Source organism: Achroia grisella, unplaced genomic scaffold, assembly GCF_030625045.1.
Source record: "Achroia grisella isolate CSIRO2021 unplaced genomic scaffold, CSIRO_AGI_Agris_v1 utg980, whole genome shotgun sequence".
NCBI classification, from domain to species: Eukaryota; Metazoa; Arthropoda; class Insecta; order Lepidoptera; family Pyralidae; genus Achroia; species Achroia grisella.
Window position 1 is genome coordinate 451,722 of NW_026713079.1, and position 18,949 is coordinate 470,670.

At 38.6% G+C, this 18,949-nt stretch overlaps 2 protein-coding genes across 3 annotated transcripts in view; both read right to left on the reverse strand.

Moving 5' to 3' along the window:
- Window positions 1-3,809, reverse strand: part of LOC131854377 (uncharacterized) — a 119,852-nt gene extending 116,043 nt beyond the window's left edge. Inside the window, exon 1 of one of the 2 annotated variants that reach the window (XM_059205492.1) lies at window positions 777-3,809. In XM_059205492.1, coding sequence (XP_059061475.1) covers window positions 777-3,610 — 2,834 coding nt within the window. In that variant the 5' untranslated portion in view covers window positions 3,611-3,809. Of the gene's footprint in view, window positions 1-772 lie in introns of both variants that reach the window. The other variant, XM_059205493.1, reaches the window with a different exon arrangement.
- Window positions 3,810-7,654: 3,845 nt separating this feature from the next.
- LOC131854384 (phosphatidylinositol-glycan biosynthesis class X protein) lies at window positions 7,655-12,227 on the reverse strand. Its single transcript, XM_059205500.1, has 5 exons — window positions 11,921-12,227; window positions 11,124-11,268; window positions 9,837-9,991; window positions 8,665-8,821; window positions 7,655-7,810 (listed from the first exon to the last, which is right to left on the reverse strand). The coding sequence occupies exons 1-5, from the start codon at window positions 12,052-12,054 to the stop codon at window positions 7,655-7,657; spliced, it is 747 nt and encodes a 248-aa protein (XP_059061483.1). The 5' UTR covers window positions 12,055-12,227.
- Between the last annotated feature and the right edge of the window lie 6,722 nt (window positions 12,228-18,949).

Here is an 18,949-nt window from a genome sequence, read left to right on the forward strand (position 1 = left end):
AAACAGCAATGATTTATGCACTAGCTGAGCTGCCAAACTGTGTTTTGTTATATAAATGAAAGTACTAATATCATTCATCATTGCCTTGCCTTTATCCCATTATTTGGGGTCGGCGCAGTATGTCATTCTCTTCCACTGCTCTCTATCGGTCGTCATACCAAACATACTTTTTTTTTATTCATATCATCTTTCACACAATCCATCCATCTTTTCTTAGGGCGTCCCCTCCCTTTACATCCATCCACATTCATATTATACACTTTCCTTAAATGAAAGTACTAATATGGATATACAAAATAGGTAGGTTGTTGATATAGAATATACAAAATAGGGCCTCTATAAGAGGAGTGAAAATTTAATATATGTATTTTAAATGCCACAGATTTTAACTTTTACCACTCTGGGTATAAAAAATAAATAACAACCTATTCTAAGACCGACTGCACATATAAAATTCATCAAAATTGGTTAAGCTGTTTTGGAAGCTACTATGTTATATACTGTGACACGACTTTATATATTACAGATTTATTTATCGAGCCCTTGTATGTATACATATATACAATGCTGATACAAACAGACATACAAAACTTATTTGTTTTTTATTAATTGACAATTAATATTCACATGCATTTCAGGTGACGTTGACATATTTAATATGAACGGTTTTACCAGTTAATTAAGTACATAGATCTATTTTATTGTATCGTAATTTTGGGAATGGCAAGAAAAATGTTAGTAAAATATATAGTGTATGTAAAAATTTACGTACTCACTTGCCAAATAGCGGATGCCACAGATGGAACGACGCTGGATCGTGCGGATGTGGTGGAAGGTGTGGTGGTGGCTCTCCTAGTGGTGTGGTGCTTCCAACTTCCGGTTCATCCCTCCGTCGCCCCATCGAAGCTGCGGGAGGGTTGGATGACCTCCTCGAGGTACCAACCCCAGAAGCAGCAGCCGCTGTAGGCTCCAAAAGGTTTTGCAGAGATTTCACACTGATCCTCGGTCGCGGAGACTCTTGAGAACTTGTACTACTGCTTCTTTGACTTGACTGAGATTCAGACTGCTTAATCGAGTGCAAATAGTTGTTGTTAGGGTAATACGGCGATGTTGGACTCTTTTGTTGTCCGGTTCTTGGTGACCGCTGACTTCCCATCATATTAGGATTGAAATAGGGTATCTGTAAACCCGGTAGAGGCATGTTAGGTCTGATGTTAGGGTTCATTCCGGGATACATACTCTGTAAGAACGGATTGTGTGCCATAGACCGCTGATTGCCATTATAACTATGGACTATCGGGCTAGTGCGCGCTGACGAATGTTTACTCTGATGATTCTTAGTCGAGTGAACATAAGGATTTTGGACGTCACTAGTTTTAGACGCTAATTCTTTCATCTGAGCTTCCATTGCACTAGGTTTTTGCCTGTGTGATGCATTCGCATGATTCATAGCTTCTTGCCACATCGCAAATTGTAACCGATTATCATAATCCATCGGGGGCATCATAGGAAATCCGGTAGGGCCCATAAATCTTGCGGAAGGATTGAACATCTGAGATAAGTCTGGATAATTTGACCCTGTATATCCGGATGAGTTTAGGGCTTTTAAAAAGTCCATGTTTTGTGAACAAGCAGCCATCGCTTCTAACTGACTGAGGTAGGGCAGCCATAGCATCTGATTCAGGGCGGCTGACGTCGCGGCGTCAATGTCGCCAGCTAAAGCGTCCATCGAAGGAATTGCTTTTGGTTGACTCGTTTGGTCGGGCTGCGGTGTCGTTGTTTGTTCGGTACTTGATGTACTTTTTGCTGGGGCAGGCTTCGGGTCTTTTGGCTTTGGAGAAGTTAGCTGATTTTTGGCATCGTTCTCAATTATATTTTCCAATTGTTGTAGTGATACGACAAGTATCTCAGGATCTTGCAGCACAGCTGGGAAAGCGAATGCTTCTGGTAATCTTAGTTCTGGTCTTTGTATTAATAGCGCCGGGATTTCTTTTCCAGGAGCTTCTAAAATGTCATTTAATTTGTCTTTTGGTATCAATAAAGGATCTGGAATGTTAAAATCTGGACTTGTCTTTAAAACATGCAACTGCTTCATTGGGGATGCTTCCGTGCCAGATTTATGTATTGGTCTGTCTGTCTTTTTCTGTTTAGGATCGTGATCATCACTGCATTTACTAAATACTTTACTAATTTTAGCTAAGTCTTCTGAAGACTCACGTTTTATTCTTTTTTCTTGAGGCTCTCCGAATTCTTTGTTTAGCTTTCGTATTTCATCTGAACAACTAGATACTGTAGGGCTCGCTGATTTCCTATGTTTACCCAAATTTAATGGTTCACATTGCTGTTTAGTTATCGTTACTTCTGACGTATACATTTTCGGAGATGGCGACGATAAAAGTGTTTCTAAAAATAATGTTTGTTTGCTTTTTGTAAGTGGCATAGTGAATATTTCTGGTGACGATGGTACAGCGGGAATACCACTAGGCTGTGGGGATTGCATGGCATCTGATTCTCTTGAAGGTGCTCGCGGTATTTCTATCCTTCTCGGTGACGCATGCGGAGTAGGTAACCTACGATGTACACTCAAATCCTTAGGCTGTTCATCGCTTTTATCGGATAGACTATCTTCTATCGTGTTTGTGGTTTCAGCAACACTGGCAACGACAACGGGTGAAATATTTTTGTCGACATGTTTTATGCTCAGATCTGTTGGCACTAATTCTTCGTTATTTGAAGATTGTTCTAGGTCTTTTGGAAAATCTATTGATGTAACCTCAGGTGCAACAGGTGTCTGGTCATTTACTTCACGGTCATCAACTTCTGTATTATTTAATTCAACTTTAGCCACTTGTTCACTGATATCAACACTTGGATTATCATTCTGTGATTCACTCGATGTCATAATATCACTTTGATCGGGTATTGATTCTGGTTGTTGCTCTTCATAAGTCTCTTGATTATCAGGTACATTTTCTGTATAAAGTATTTCGGAGTTATCGACATCATTTTGTAACGTCTTCTCGGCGTTCTGATCGTAATCTAAATGGTTAACTTCATTAGGTTCCTCCAACTCTGTTGTTGTATTTAACGATTGAATAGCACATTCTGCTGGTGGCTCTGGTACAAATACTTCATCTGACATGTATGTTTCTTCAACAGACTGCTGGTGTTCCGGTGGAGGAAGGTGATCGCCAATATGATGAAGATGAAGGAGACCTTGCGCAGCAGTAATACTACTACGACCCGGTGACTCTAACGATTGTTCCAACCGATCTATGATATCTGCGACCGGTGCACCGCCCAATAACATATCTTCTTCTTCTTCAGCGTAATCACCGGAACCGTGAACAAGATGAGCGAGCTTGTCCAGCGCCTGTCCCAGTATCTGATTATCTTCACAACCTTTCTCTACCAAAGACTCCAGCAGCGCTTCATCGTGCGGACCACCGAGCTCTGGCAGATAATGCGCTTCGCTGATGGTGTCGAACAAGTCCTTATGCACGACCATGTCGTTCGGGAAAGCATCCTCCTCGACCGCGCGCTCCGGTGCATGTGTTTTACGCTCGAAAAACATCTCGTCTGCCTTGGTTTCTCCGAGTTCGAAGGACATCACGTCGCGTGCCACTTCTTCTTCAGGTAAGAACGCGTACTGACCGTTCGCGGACGCTTGCAACTCCAATTCGAGTTCCTCTCCGCGTTGCTGGTTGAATTCTAGCTCGGCCACCGCTAACAGATTGTCCAGCGGCGTGGGCTCCGAGGGAGGCGGTGGCGGCGGCGGCGGCGACTGCTGCACCGTCCGCGGCACCGCGATCGTGTGCGACGGGATGTGCGACTCCAGGTCGGGAGCGAGCCACGCGGCCGGCGCGGCCGGTTCGGCGCACCGCTCGGCTCGGCGCTCGGCCACGCGACCTCGTCGCGAGCGGCGCGACCTTCCGCGGCGGCGACGCTCCCTGCGCTCGCGCGGCGGCGGCGGCGGCACGCGAATCGAGTTGTAGATCTCCGTTCGAGGGATGACTCTCCAGCCGTTCGCGGTGCGCGCTATGCGGATACGATTTCGCGAGTCGTAGTCCTCACAGTGAACCTCCTGCACGGTGCCGTCGTGCTGGCGAGCCCAGAGGAAGACGGGCCGCAGACGAGGCGCTGGCGCCGCCGGTGGCGGGGCTGCCAGGCTGCGCGCGCGGCGACGAGCGGCGGCGGGCGCGGACGCGGGCGCGGGCGCGCTGCGGGGGCGGGCGGCGGCACGGGCGGGCGCGGCATGGGCGCGGGGGCGGGCGGCGCGAGGCTCGCCGCCGCCGCCGGGCGCCCGCGGTCGCGGAGACACTCCGGCGCGCCGCAGCGGACACGACAGCGACAGGCGACGACCGCGCGGACGCGGCCCCGAGGCGGACTGACGGCCGCGCGCCGCCCGCCGGCGCCCCGCCCAGCATCGATCGCCGCCCGCTGCACCCGCCGCCTGCACCGCATGTAAACACCGCGCCCGCACCCCGCGCCCCCCCGCCCCCCTCGCCGCCCGCGTCTACGTGCCCTCGTTAATCTTAAATCCATATCTGTGGGCGCGCGTCCACGGCCGCGCGTCTCCGGCACGCCCCCGGCGGCCGAGCGATGACTCCACCGTCGCGGCTACCACATTTGATTAGCAAACAGCCCGACATCACTTCCGTATAACTGTGCCACAACACAGTGCCCCTAAATGCCGATCGGTAAACAAAATCGACGGGGGTCTAGACCCCTGCCTGCAGTTAATGCACTTTACTCGCCGTCATTAATATTCGATAAACATCTGTACACGGCAATGTATCCTTTTTGAGGGGTTGAATTAGAAGAAACATTAAATGTACAGAAAATGTACTACATCATTCGAAACGTCTGTAGTTTTATTCCTTTTTAATATCAAAGTTTTTCTTACTTGTAACTTGAAAAGTAAAATTGAAATACGTAAAATCAATAAGTAAATAACAACACATGTTTAAAGCAAGAATTGATTTAGCAAAGCAACTTTCCTTTTGCTTTTAAACTGTTTGAACATTAAAGCTAACTCATATGCTACTTGTAGACGCCGATCCAAAGCATATCACACGGAAATTTAGTTTAGAATCTCGACCATAGATGGCGCATGTCGTTTGCTATTTAATATAGTATCCAAGATGTTATTTATTTACCTAAACCACCCTAAAAACTTACAAAATACTCTTTAAGAGTAAAACAAATATACCAATTTAGTTTTTCGGGCTACCTACACTAATACTTTCGGCCGCACCTGGCTTTTACAGTTCACCGGACCATAGGGGAAACCCCTGGAGTGCAAATGGCATTCCAAACCCGCGGAAGGACTTATAGAGCGGCTGAAGGCCAATTCCTCCAATTCCCGACTGACGGATACAAATTTAGTGTGAGAGCACCGCTAGGGGTTTGAACCCCGGCTCAAGCCGTCGAAATTTTAGTCCCCTTTTGAAGTATTTAGTCCGACAGATAGAGGTGGCAGAGAATAATAATTAGTGAACCAAAGCAAGTATTTATTACTAGAAATTAAGAGTCAGGCTGTAGAAAAGCCTCTACGTACGTGTCACTGTCTTATGAGAAATGTGACTATCAGATATAACAAAGTCTGTCACTTATTCTGCCCCAAAGCAAAGCAGCTTACTGTGTAAGCTGTGTTTCGGTTACATGATGAGGTATGGCAAACTTACAGAGTACCTACTTAGGTATTACATTTTAGTCATTTAGGAAACGGAGAATGCTAGTAAAGTGAACTAATAACGTCACTGCTATAACAATGACCTCATGCTCATCATATCATCGTGAAGGGTGCTGCGTAGGGACCGGTCTGCTCTAATCACTATGATTTCCTCTTATTTAGTTATTTAACCAGTTGGTTGTATATTTAATATTTGTTCTATTTGAGTATTTAATTGAATTAGTGCAAATTGGTAGTTTGTATTCACACACTTAAACTTAAAAATGTAAAGTAACAATAAAATTATTTAATAGAGCAACACGCAAGTTTCGCTTGTTCTTCTTGTGATGAGGCAGCTTTCCGAATGAGCGGTAGATTAATAGAAATGTGATGACTATTCAAAAGCGTTTCGATGTAAGTTTAATTGAATAAATGATTTTATTTATTTATTTAAAACTTTATTGATTTTGTACAATAGGCGGGCTTAATGCTAATAGCATTCTCTACCAGCCAACCTTAGGTAGTGCAGAGATACTCGAAGGCGGTTTAGTTTTAGTAAATTAAATGTATTTATATAAAATAGATATAATATCATACATATACATGATAATATACTACATACAAACAAATTATGAGCATCTATACATACATATTTATATATATTATAAACATACTACACATATAAATCCTTGCGTGAACATTATTCCAAATTTCTTTAATAGTATTCAACCAAACTTCTATTGAGATATGATATTATATAAACTCCATGAGATTATATGAATATTTATTATATGTAGATTAAATTTATATTTTATTTATATGTAATCCATAAACTTATATATTTTATATTGGTATATTAGTATTTTTATATATTTGCATCTGTATATATATGTACTATTTTTCTGTATCAATTTTTTATAATTTTTGTTTTTCTTTTTTTCTTTAATTATTAAAGTGCACCGCCTTATTATCTCTGATCAACGCGTCGGTTGACTGGTAGAGAATGCCATCAGGCATTAAGTCCGCCATGTATACATTTTTGTGTGCAAAAGAATAAATAAATAAATAAGATAATGATGAAGATGATCATTTTTGCAGTTCTGTTTTGATTTTGATTTTCTATTCATCCTCCACTGGTGCCCCGCCAGTGACGGCGGCCACCACTGGGGGAAAAGGGATCGCTAGTAATGTGGATTGATTATCATATTGTGAGCAATATACCATGGCCGGTTGACCGATTCGTGATGAATTTACCATGATGGCTGACTGACGACCTGCTCATCTTTCATCCTCCACCATATTATTAACTATCCAAAAAGTTTGGGGGGAAAAGGAATTGTTCCCTTTTCCCCCCAAACTTTTATGAATTCACGGTCTTAAAACTACTCGACGCGGTTTTGATGACAAGGGGTAAGTCGTTCCGAAGTTTGATACCTTGATCGGCGAAAGTAAATAGTGGATGAAACCGGACAAATGAGCCGGGTTGTGAATTAAACTTTCTGGTCAAATATTAATAGTATGGTGCACCGACATACGCTAACAGGTTATGCTGGCGTGGTACCAGTGGAGGATAAGATGAGCAATAGTCAGGTCAGTCAGCCTATCGTAGTAAATTCATCACGAATTTATCTCCAGGGGGAACCGCGTGGGGGTCAACTGGACAGGGTATATTGCTAACATGATAATCATTCCACATTATTAACAATCCGTTATTATGTTAGGATTCCCTGAACAATTCGGACAGCGCGACCTACCCAAGCTTAGCTTGTATTATGGGTACTAGACAACTGATATTTACTTAGATATATATTTTTTGTAACTACATAGAAAATACCCAGACCAATACAATCATACTTATATATACAAACATTTGTACCATGCGAGGACTCGAACACATGACTCTTAGAAATAAGGTGGTGCGCTAAATCACTACATCAACGAGGTCATCAAACGTGAAAATAAAACAAAGTTTCTAAAATATCACTGTAATTTCTGCTTCGGCCGAACTTTATACTCATGAATGATCTTCAGCAGGTACAGGGATCCCACAATAATGACAATGCTGGTACCCCCAGCCACTATGTAGTAGTCATCCGTATTTCCCACGGGAACATCCCATACAATCATGTCTGTCATCTGAAAATAATAATAATACAATAATCTCCCAAATTTCAAATGACTTTGTATTATTTTAAACATGTACAACATTTATTTGAATGGATTACGAGCTGAGTTTCTTGTCAGTTATTCTCATCTCGATATCACTCCGAACTGACGGTAAAATTGACATATTATAAGAGTTTGTAATAGACCTACACGAATACAGATATATTGAATTTGAATTTAATATCTCAGAACAACCGACACAGCGCCAGCCATCTATAGCCAACCTAAGACTGAGTTTGTGTTATGGGTACTAAACAACTGATATAAATCATTACATAGTCATATTTGTATTAAATAAAGTCGCTGTCGCTGTCTGTCCCTATGTATGCTTAAATCTTTAAAACTACGCAACGGATTTGAAGCGGTTTTTTGAAATAGATAGAGTGATTCAAGAAGACGATTATATATAATTATACATGTGCGAAGGCGAGTAGCTTTCTATTTTTTATTATATTTTTGTAAACACATAACATATACATCTGTATATATTATGTATTTACAAAAACAACACCCATTAATAATATTATAAACACGAAAGTTTGTGATTATGGATGTTTGTTACTCTTTTACGAACGGACTTTGATGAAATTTTACAGTAATATAGCTTATACATCAGAACACATAGGCTATAATTTTAAAAAATATTACGTAAATTGGACGAAATATAATGTTAAATGTCATGTAAGTGTGATGCAGACGAAGTCGCTCGGGTCAGCTAACATAATATTTCAGACTGCAGCCCCACCATCAGCAGTAGCTGGCTACGCCCATGAGTTCAAGACACATCAATACTATACAAATTTATTTATATCTTTCTTACATACCATAGTGAATGGTATAGATTTCCAAATGCACTTCTCTTTCGAGCTGCCATTACACAGGAAAGTCATAGAAGAAGCGACAGCCTTCTTACATAGATCCAGGCGCTGGTCAGGACAGCGCAGGTACAATTTCGGAGCTCCTATTTCATTTCTTGCCATGCTGTAATAAAATAGAATTTATACCTAGGTTAGTTAGGATTCTTATGATGACGTCAGCTATGAGACTGAGGTGTGACTGAGGTACCTTCCCATTTTTTACCCTTGGACAATTCACACAACGAAGTCTAGTCCCAAGGTAAGCAGAGCTTGTGTTATGGGTATTTGACAACTGATATAAATAATTATATATTTGTAAATACATACATAATATACATAGTAAACACCCAGACTGATAAAAACTATCAAACTCATGAATACCATGTATGTGCCATATGAGGAATTGAACTCGCAATCACTGGTAGTAAAGCAGTGTACTGAACTGCTAAACCACCAGGGCTGTTACCACAGGAGGCTGCCAAACTATATGCAAACTACTAATAAGAAAAGTTTGTAATGAACACATTTATTTAAAAAAGCAACATGCAAGTTTCTTGCTCATTCTTCTTGTGATGAGTCTGTTTTCCGAATGAGTAGTAGCATCAAAAAAATATATGACTATTCAAAAGTGCTTATATGAAGTTGATCACACATGCATAAACAAAATATCTCCTTTGAAAAGTACACACTCCATATCCTAAGGAGATAAAAACCATAATTCCTAAGAATATCCTTAAATTTTTGTCCCTGAGTGAGCACAATAGATCTATAAGGATCGGCATCGCGCACATGACACCCCTTGCTTCAAGCGTCCATAGGCTACGGTAACCATTTACCACCTGATGGTCCTTATGCTTGTTTGCCACCATAGTAGTATAAAAAAAAAACAATAGATCTATGTAGTTTGCAGTGTTACAGATCTTAGCGCCTGACAATATCATCAATAAAAAAATATATATTTATATATATTACAATAAATATCCTAAGTTTATTTGAATAAAGATTATTGCTATTCTTTTTACAATAAAAATATATGTTTAAGTATTTCTATCAGTTGTCTAGTCTAGTCTATAAGTGTGTTTAGTCTGGGACTAGATGGTCCTGTGTGATTTATCTTGTTTTATAAATAATATCTTTACCTTCCACCAGGCACAGCCTGGTGATATCTGGCGTGTACTGGTAGCCACATGTATACTTGACTGTCCCTGACATTATCCATTATATAGACAACATTTGGTTCAGACTGTTCTGTTGGTAGCTCTACATTTATCCTGTTCTTTGGAATTGCATTCAGCTGTAACATATGAAGAAAGAAGGTAAAGTACTAATAATAAATAGAAATAGACATAGAAAATCATTTATTCAAATAAACGTAATTTAAGCACTTTTGAATAGTCATAACAATTTGTTTTTTATCTACCACTCATTCGGAAAGCTCTCATCACAAGAAGAACGAGCAAGAAACTTGTGTGTTGCAAGGATTATTTAAAATAATCCTTGTAAGTTTATTTATATTATCATAATAAACTTATAGTTTATTTATATAGTTATATATATCATTTACATGTCGAAACATGTGAATGAATACATACTCATTTTTTTGGGTCAAATATAAATATCAATAAGATTAAATCAGTCGTAGTGATAAGAGCAGATCAGCCATCACTGCGTAATAATGGATATTTACCAGTTTAACCGGTTTTAATGAAATTTCATATGTGCATTTGGTAGGTCTGATAATATTTTGGTGTTAGCTACTCTTATTACTTAGGAGTACAAATTATTACCTAAATTTGTACTCCAAAGTAATAAGAGTAGCTAACACCAAAATATTTTATTTTAATTTTTTGACATAAGTTTGTTGTTTTGATTCAGTATTACAAAATAGATACAACTCAAAATTTACACCCTTCTACCATCAACCCCTATTTTATGATAGTGATCAGTGTGGATTATCTTTTAAGAATTTATACTGTTGATTATGTTTATATGGAATAGTATAATTAGTTGGGTTTTGGGTTTGGGGTGAAGAGGTTTATTAATAACTGTGTACTAACAATCCAATTCACCCCACAACCTAACTAGTGGACTTATTTAATTTATAACCTCATTGCTACCATGTACCATATGCGATTGACCTGCATGCGGTTCCCCCTAGAAACTGTCATAATAAATTTCTGTTGAATTTGTTACATGAAGTTAGGTTAGTTATGACTTAACTTCATTTTCATATTATCATCCTCCACTACTACTGACAGTTTAGTTTACTTACTGACAGGGTTGTCAGTGTAAATTGTATGTTACTACTACATACATAGTAGCAACATTCCATTATTATCCACTAAAAAAATTGTTGAGTTGTCAGTTTATTTAATTTCAGATCTTTTAAAAGCACATGAATAGCTAACTAAACAACTGATACTTACTCTATTAATTCTTCTCAAGTCACCCAATTCATCGGGGTTTGTATACACCCCAGCTGGGAGGGTCTGCTCCAGTCCCAAAACACAGTCTCTATACGACCACCTGTCTTCATAGTCTTCAGTAAACACTATTCTATATGTTATATTCCTGGAATATTAAAACATTTATTATTAACTGTTAAAGAATAGGTACAAAGTGATGAAAAATAAAGATATATCTTTGAAAGAAAAAAGCAAAGTTTTCAACATGATCATCCTACTCTGTTTAACATGTGGGTGTCAAACTTACTACAGAAAAACATATTGTTTATTTAAATAGAGAAATGGCAGATTTCAAGACAAGCATTTAAAGATTTTTTTTAATTTATTGAAATTATTTTTCCTTTAAAGTTTTAAATTTAAACAGAAGTATTATCATTTTAAAAGTATTTAGATAATGATTAAGATGGCGCGGTTAATTTAATTGACTTATATGACATATAAGCAGGCAATTCTTGCTTCTAATTTTGAAAAGTGTCTTTTTTCTATGTAATCAATGATTACATATCAATGATGACACTAAGTGAGTGAGTGAATGTGTCAAAACTCAGTGGAAAATTGGTTATAATATTAAAATGGTTTTGTGAACAACAACACATAGTATTGAAAAATGTGTCTTAAGCAAATGTAATCTTGAGCTCTAAGGAGACCAATAAAAAAATATTACTTTTCTCATTTACATTTAATCGTCTTATAGGTTTTAGTATAATAATATTATTTTGATAAAATATTATATTATGACAATATATAATTATTATTACCTGTGAAATCCTTCGTTATGGATTACTTGTTCTACTTTAACGTCCAATTTACATGGATTTGTAGTAATATCACAAATAAGAGATAAAAACAGAATGCTTATCATCAACGCCGCCATTCCATGACTAGCAGACATAATTTCTAATAAATATAAATACTAAAGGAATGATTAATTAACTAAAGCAGCAGTGTATAACACTGCATTAGATTTACATTGTATTAGATAACTATTATTTGTGTATTGATAAGTAATAAATTAAATTAAATTAGAAAACACACGAGAGAATTAGCTGATGAAATTTTAAAATTAAGAAATTCAAAACACGGATGTCACCGATGTCACTTGATGTCAGTGACAGTTGAATTTGACAGCCGGCGAGCTAGAGATGACAGACAAGATTTATTTGTGTTCTGTGGTCAGAATACAGAGAATAAACCTTGGCGCGTTGAAATAAAGATTCCATGGAACGTTTTCAACAAAAAAAAAACAAAAATTAATTTTCAAAGCACTATTTTGCGAAATTAAACTATTTCTTAAAAAAACCATGATGAATGGTGATCTTTCCTATTACAAATGAAATCTTTAAAATCGACATGAAAATATTGCATAACTTAAATATACTTAGGTACATTACAATCTGTTTTTTATAGATGATAATGGAATGCTGCCCGCCTGCGCTAACGGTTTACGCTGGCGGGGCATCAGTGGAGGATGATAAGATGAACATGAGGTCAGATCAGTTAGCCCATCGTGACAAATTCACCAGGAAGTTATCACGATGGTTTCCAGGGGGAACCGCGTGGAGTTCAACCTGATGGTACATTGCTAGTAATGGGGTCATGAGTCCACATTACTAACAATCCCCTTCCCCCCAAAACAATCTGTTACAGAGGCCTACTCCTGAGGGTTCTCGTCGCGCTTTGAGGAGAGCCACTCTAGCAATGGTAACAGTCGCTGGTGTCACGGTAAAAAGTTCGATGGCCCCGTGGCTTCAGCACTTTGACAGTGAGAAGGAATTTTTAGACAATAGGAGTCCGGCAGTATTCATTCATTCAACCCTGAGGTGGACGGGTCTCCATGATTGAGTTTAAAAAATTAGGGCTTATTCCTGAGTGATATAATTAAAATATCTGGTACAATAGAAAAGCAATCAAAAAACTAAGTCCATTATGATGTAGGTTAGTTCATTCAATTATGCAATATTATCTTATCTGTATTTCAATTATCATAAAATAAAATTAATTCGTTTTAGAAGAATAGAAAATGCTGTGACATGACACATTCCAAACACGAGTTAACTGTGATCCTTGACTCATATTCTTCTATGTGAAGGACTAGTTAGAACAGTGTTTCCCAACGTGGGCCCACAGGGGGTCAATGTGATTGTTAAGGGGGCAATTTGAAAATAAACTCGACACGAGTTTATATATGTATATATACATCTCTTATATACGAATACTGATTAGACTATTTGCTTTTGCAATCGCATATGCTGGTGGTCACACTATTCTCCCAAAATTGAATTTTAAAAATGTATCTGTATTATTGTAAATATGTACCCACATTTATTCGAAAAGAATTCGAGCTGAGTTTCTTGTCAGTTCTCATCTCGAAATCACTGAACTGGTGGTACATTACATAAGCGTCTCTAATAGACCTACATGAATAAAGATATTTTGAATTTGAAAAGGTTGGGAAACACTGAGTTAGGAATTTAATGCATATGCTGGTGGTCACTCTATTCTCCCAAAATTGAATTTTAAAAATGTATCTGTATTATTGTAAATATGTACCCACATTTATTCGAAAAGAATTCGAGCTGAGTTTCTTGTCAGTTCTCATCTCGAAATCATTGAACTGTAGGTACATTACATAAGCGTCTGTAATAGAATAGAATGAATAAAGATATTTTGAATTTGAAAAGGTTGGGAAACACTGAGTTAGGAATTAAATGATTCCTCCCAACAAAATACATCTAATTTTCATTAATTTTGTCAGAACATCTAATATGAGGTCAATGTAATATTTTGTTAGTACGGTCCTATTGCTCAATATAAACAGAATTTTTAACAGGCCATTAAAATTATTAACAGTGTTACGTCCGTGACGGATACTAACTGATATTTAATTAACAGTGTTTTTTTATGTAATTGTAATTGCGAATATGCTTACGGCCCACCTGATGTGTACCACATATTACCACCAGATGGTATGTGGTAACCGTCCCCGATAAACCTACGTAAACAGGACTATAAGCATAATATTTTTTTAAGGGATGATAATGGAATGCTGCACTCGCCTGCGCTAACGGTTTTCGCTGGCAACAGTGGAGGATGATAAGATGAGTATGAGGTCAGGTCAGTTAGCCCATCGTGCCAAATTCACCAGGAAATTAAACACGATGGTTTCCAGGGGGAACCGCGTGGAGGTCAACCTGGTATATTGCTAGCAACGGGGTTATCGGTCCACATTACTAACAATCCCCTTCACTTAGGCATCATATTTTTTTTTTACGGATGATAATGGAATGGTGCACCGGCCTGCGCTAACGGTTTACGCTGGCGGGGCACCAGTGGAGGATGATAAGATGAGCATGAGGTCAGGTCAGTTAGCCCATCGAGACAAATTCATCAAGAATTTACCACGATGGTTTCCAGGGGGAACCGCGTGGAGGTCGACCTGACATGGTACATTGCTAGCAATGAGATCATCAGTCCACATTACTAACAATCATCTTTCCCCCCTTAGGCATCATATTAACATGTTACACCAGGAATACTACACATGAATTCATTTCGGAGATGAGATGTCATACATCTTATCCTTTACAAAGATAAAAGACAAGAGTATCATTATCATCATCTGCTTCTTCCTTATCCCATTTATTTGTGGTCGGCGTAATATGTTTTTCGCTTCCATTCATCCCTGTTCGCAGTCATCTCGTTATTTACTTCCTTTCTTATCATATCATCTTTCACACAGTCCATCCATCTGTTTTTCGGCCTTCCTCTGCCCTTATTACCATCCATATTCATATGTAACACCTTTCTTAAAATATTATCCTCATTCCTACGCATTACATGTCCATACTATAATAGTCGATTACTCTTCAACCTCTCTGATAAAGGACAAGAGTATGAATATGAATAAAGATGAATAAAATGTTTTATATTGGAGCTTCACATAAATACTTGAATGCTATTAAGAGCTTATTAATGAACTAGCTGTACCCGCGACTTCGTCCGCGTGGAAATTAACTTTATTTTTCTAAAATAAAAGTAGCCTAAGTTACTCCTTATTACATCAGCTACCTGCCAATAAAAGTACCGTTAAAATCGGTCCAGCCATTTCAGAGATTAGCCGGAAAAAACAGACAGACAGACAGACAAAAATTGTAAAAAATGTTATTTTGGTGTATGTACCGTATTTATATGCATGTAGTAAAAAACGATTATTTCAATATTACAAACAGACACTCCAATTTTATTTATATACATACGTATATATATACTACGTATATATTTAACTTTCCTGTATATAAACTGATAATATATTTATTATTCGGTGTAGTTACATATACATAGATTAACATATAATATAGTATCAAAACTGTTAAAATAAATATTTTTTATTATAATATTAGTCCAGTTTCTCCCCAAAAACTAATAAAAGTAAGATCACTTTGACATCAATGTCAATTTGAGCTTATCTTTGGCGTGAAGGCCAGTTAGACCGGCAATAAATATAAAACGCCAATTATCCAAAGCCGTAAAACATAATAAATAAAAAAGTACTAGTGTTTTTTTTTGCGTTTTCTTCAATTTGAGCGATGTGTCCAATTAAATTCTTTGGAAAATATAGCGTACTCGGTTCAATACTGGATTAACTCGAAAATTTCAAATTGGAAAATCCACTCTAAAGTATTACGAAGTAAAGTCTATTTTCCAACATTTTATTTTTTTTAACTATACCAGTATTTTACCACAGATAAGATTTACCATTTTTACGTGAGTTATATTAGGTTATAATGATTTGTCCTGCGTCATTGACTGTTTTGTTATTGTATAACCCACAGATAACATAATGTATAAACTATTAGTCATTGAAACAAATGTTCGGAAGTTTCGATTTGTCATAATTGTATTATGACCGACTGTCTATTTGTGTCATAAATGATGACTAGCAGGGTTACAATTCATTTGAATTTGTCAGGACATTCTTAACTTTTCATTGTCGTAGACTAGAGTAGCCAATCGTCCTGTTTTTTTAGGATATAGTATATGTCTATATACCCCACAATTTCACTACCATATATCACCGGGGGTAAAGGGGATTATATATAATATCTCAGGACAATTCACACAGCGCCATCTAGTCCCAAGCTAAGCTGAGCTTGTGTTATGGGGACTAGACAACTGATATAATACATAGATACATTTTTATTTTTTGTAAATCGATACAAACAATCATACTCATGAATACAAATGTTTGTACCGTGCGAGGAATCGAACCCACGACCATTGGATAGTAAAGCGGTGTGCTAAACTAGACCACCGAAGCTGTCAAATAGATTGTTAGTAATATGAACTAATAACCCCAGTGCTAGCAATGTACCATGTCATAAATTCATGGTAAATTTACCACGATGGGCCAAGTGACCTGACCTTATGCTCAACCTACCATTCTCCACTGGTGCCCCGCCAGTGTAACCCGTTAACGAAGGCTAGTGAAGCAAACCATTATCATCCATTAAAAAAATATTATATATCACCTTTCAAATCTTATCATCATTACATTACATAGTATAAAACAAAGTCGCTGTCGTTGTCTGTCCGTCCCTATGTATGCTTAAACCTTTAAAACTACGCAACGGATTTTGAAGCGTTTTTTTTAATAAATAGCGTGATTCAAGAGGAAGGATTATATATATAATACATGTACACCCGTGTGAAGCAGGGGCGAGTAACTAGTAGCTTATAAAGCAAACTAATGGTAGAAGTACCTCTAAAAAGAATCTATTTATCGTATCTCCTCAGTTTCAAGACACTCTCCTTGATGTGAAGCCAAATCTCGAGGTCCTTGGCGTTGATATATCCAGTGACGTTCAGTTTTGCGGTCATTTGGAGGATAAGGCTAAAATAGCCTCCAAAAAGCTTGGTGTGCTTAGTAGAGTATTTCACGGGGGCCCATCGCTTGCAATTATACAAGGCGCAGATCCGGCTGCATATGGAATACTGTTCTCATGTCTGGGCGGAAACTCCACAATACCAGCTATATCCATTTGACCGCATTCAGAACCAAGAAGCATGAATCATTAGTAATCAACGTCTATGTGACAGACTCGACCCATTGGCTTTGCGGCGAGATATTGCATCTTTGTGCATTTTCTACCGCATATATCACGGGGAGTGTTCTGAGGAGTTGTTCGGATTAATACCAGCTGCCGAGTTTCACAACCGTACCACCCGCCAGAAACTAAAATACCATCCTTATCATCTGGATGAATGGCGGTCCTCCACAGTGCGGTTTTCTAGAAACTTTTTGCCACGCACAACCACATTGTGGAATCACCTTCCAGCAATGGTATTTCTGAACCGATACGATATTGAAACCTTCAAGAAAAGAGCTTATTCCTTTTTAAAAGGCCGATAACGTACTTGTAATTCCACTGGTGTTGCGGGTGCTCATGGGCGGCGGTAATCACTTACCATCAGGTGAGCCGCATTCTCGTTTGTCTCCTGCGTTATAAAAAAAAGTTATTTGTAAAGGATCCTGCTGAATTCGCCACTATAGACTAAGTCACCTGACTTCAACCTCATTCATTCATCCTTCGTTAGCGCACCGGAAGCATGGTAACTATTTCATTTCATTATCACCCACTAAAAAAACTACTCTCACGGTATAGTAAATAATTATACATATTCATTTCAAAGTCGACCTTATTGCAATTCAATAAACTTCAACACTGTCTGCCGTCTGGTTCTTGTTTTATGGCGGGAGAGGGGGACAATTTCGGCAGATATTCTGCGTTTGACCTCTAGATTGGTCTTGAGGTACTAAAGGCGCTGTCTACCGGTCCACGAGTCATTGAAGACACACTTGCATTAGGGTGACGCTATTTTATACAAAACCGTACACTATCTTAGCAAAAACATCGTGTTTTTTAAATACATATTTGTTTCTTGTCAGTTCTTCTCATTTCGAAATCATTCCGAACTGACGGTAGATTTGACATATTATAAGAGTCTGTAATCGACCTACATGAATAAAGATATTTTGAATTTTGAATTTCAATTTGAATATGGAATGGTACACTTACCTACGATAACACACCGGCGGAACACCAGTGGAGGATGATAGGCTGGGGATAAAGTGTTCACGCCTCCTATTGATCCCCCGCCCAACTCAAACGAGGATCCTAATTACGACCAACGGCCTGAGCCGAAGTTTGAGCCCTTAGCGGTGCCTTCAAACTAAAGTCGTATCAGTCAGACAGAAGTTGGCCTTTATCCGCTCATTAAGTCCTTCCGCGGGTTTGGAGTGCCATCTGCACTTGCCCCCTATCGTCCGTTGAAGCTGTGAATGCTAGTTACGGCCATCACCATTAGAATAGTTCGAAAAGAACTTGATCACGTGTGAAAGAACGTGTCAAGTAATATTCTAGCAGTTTGATATATTAAAATGCCATCCTGATCCTGTGGGTGTGTTTTTCCAAAATCTTTGATACTACATTCTGGAACCGCCTTCCAGCAAGGGTATATCCGGTAGCTTGACATTCAATAAATCGTTTATTTGTGGACTATCTAGTAATAGATCTAAAATGTGGTCACCCGCGCATGACGGTATGCGACCTGCAGTTTACTATGAAACGATTTACTCGTGTCTCGTAATTACCTACTATATGCTACCTATCTCTTTCTTTAACTTTATGTCAGAGTAAGAGGACAGTATTAAGAACCTGTCTAGCGCGGTTCGTGGTAAGATCGGCACAGCAATTGGGCCGGTATCACCTCGCCTCAGTTTGCGTTGG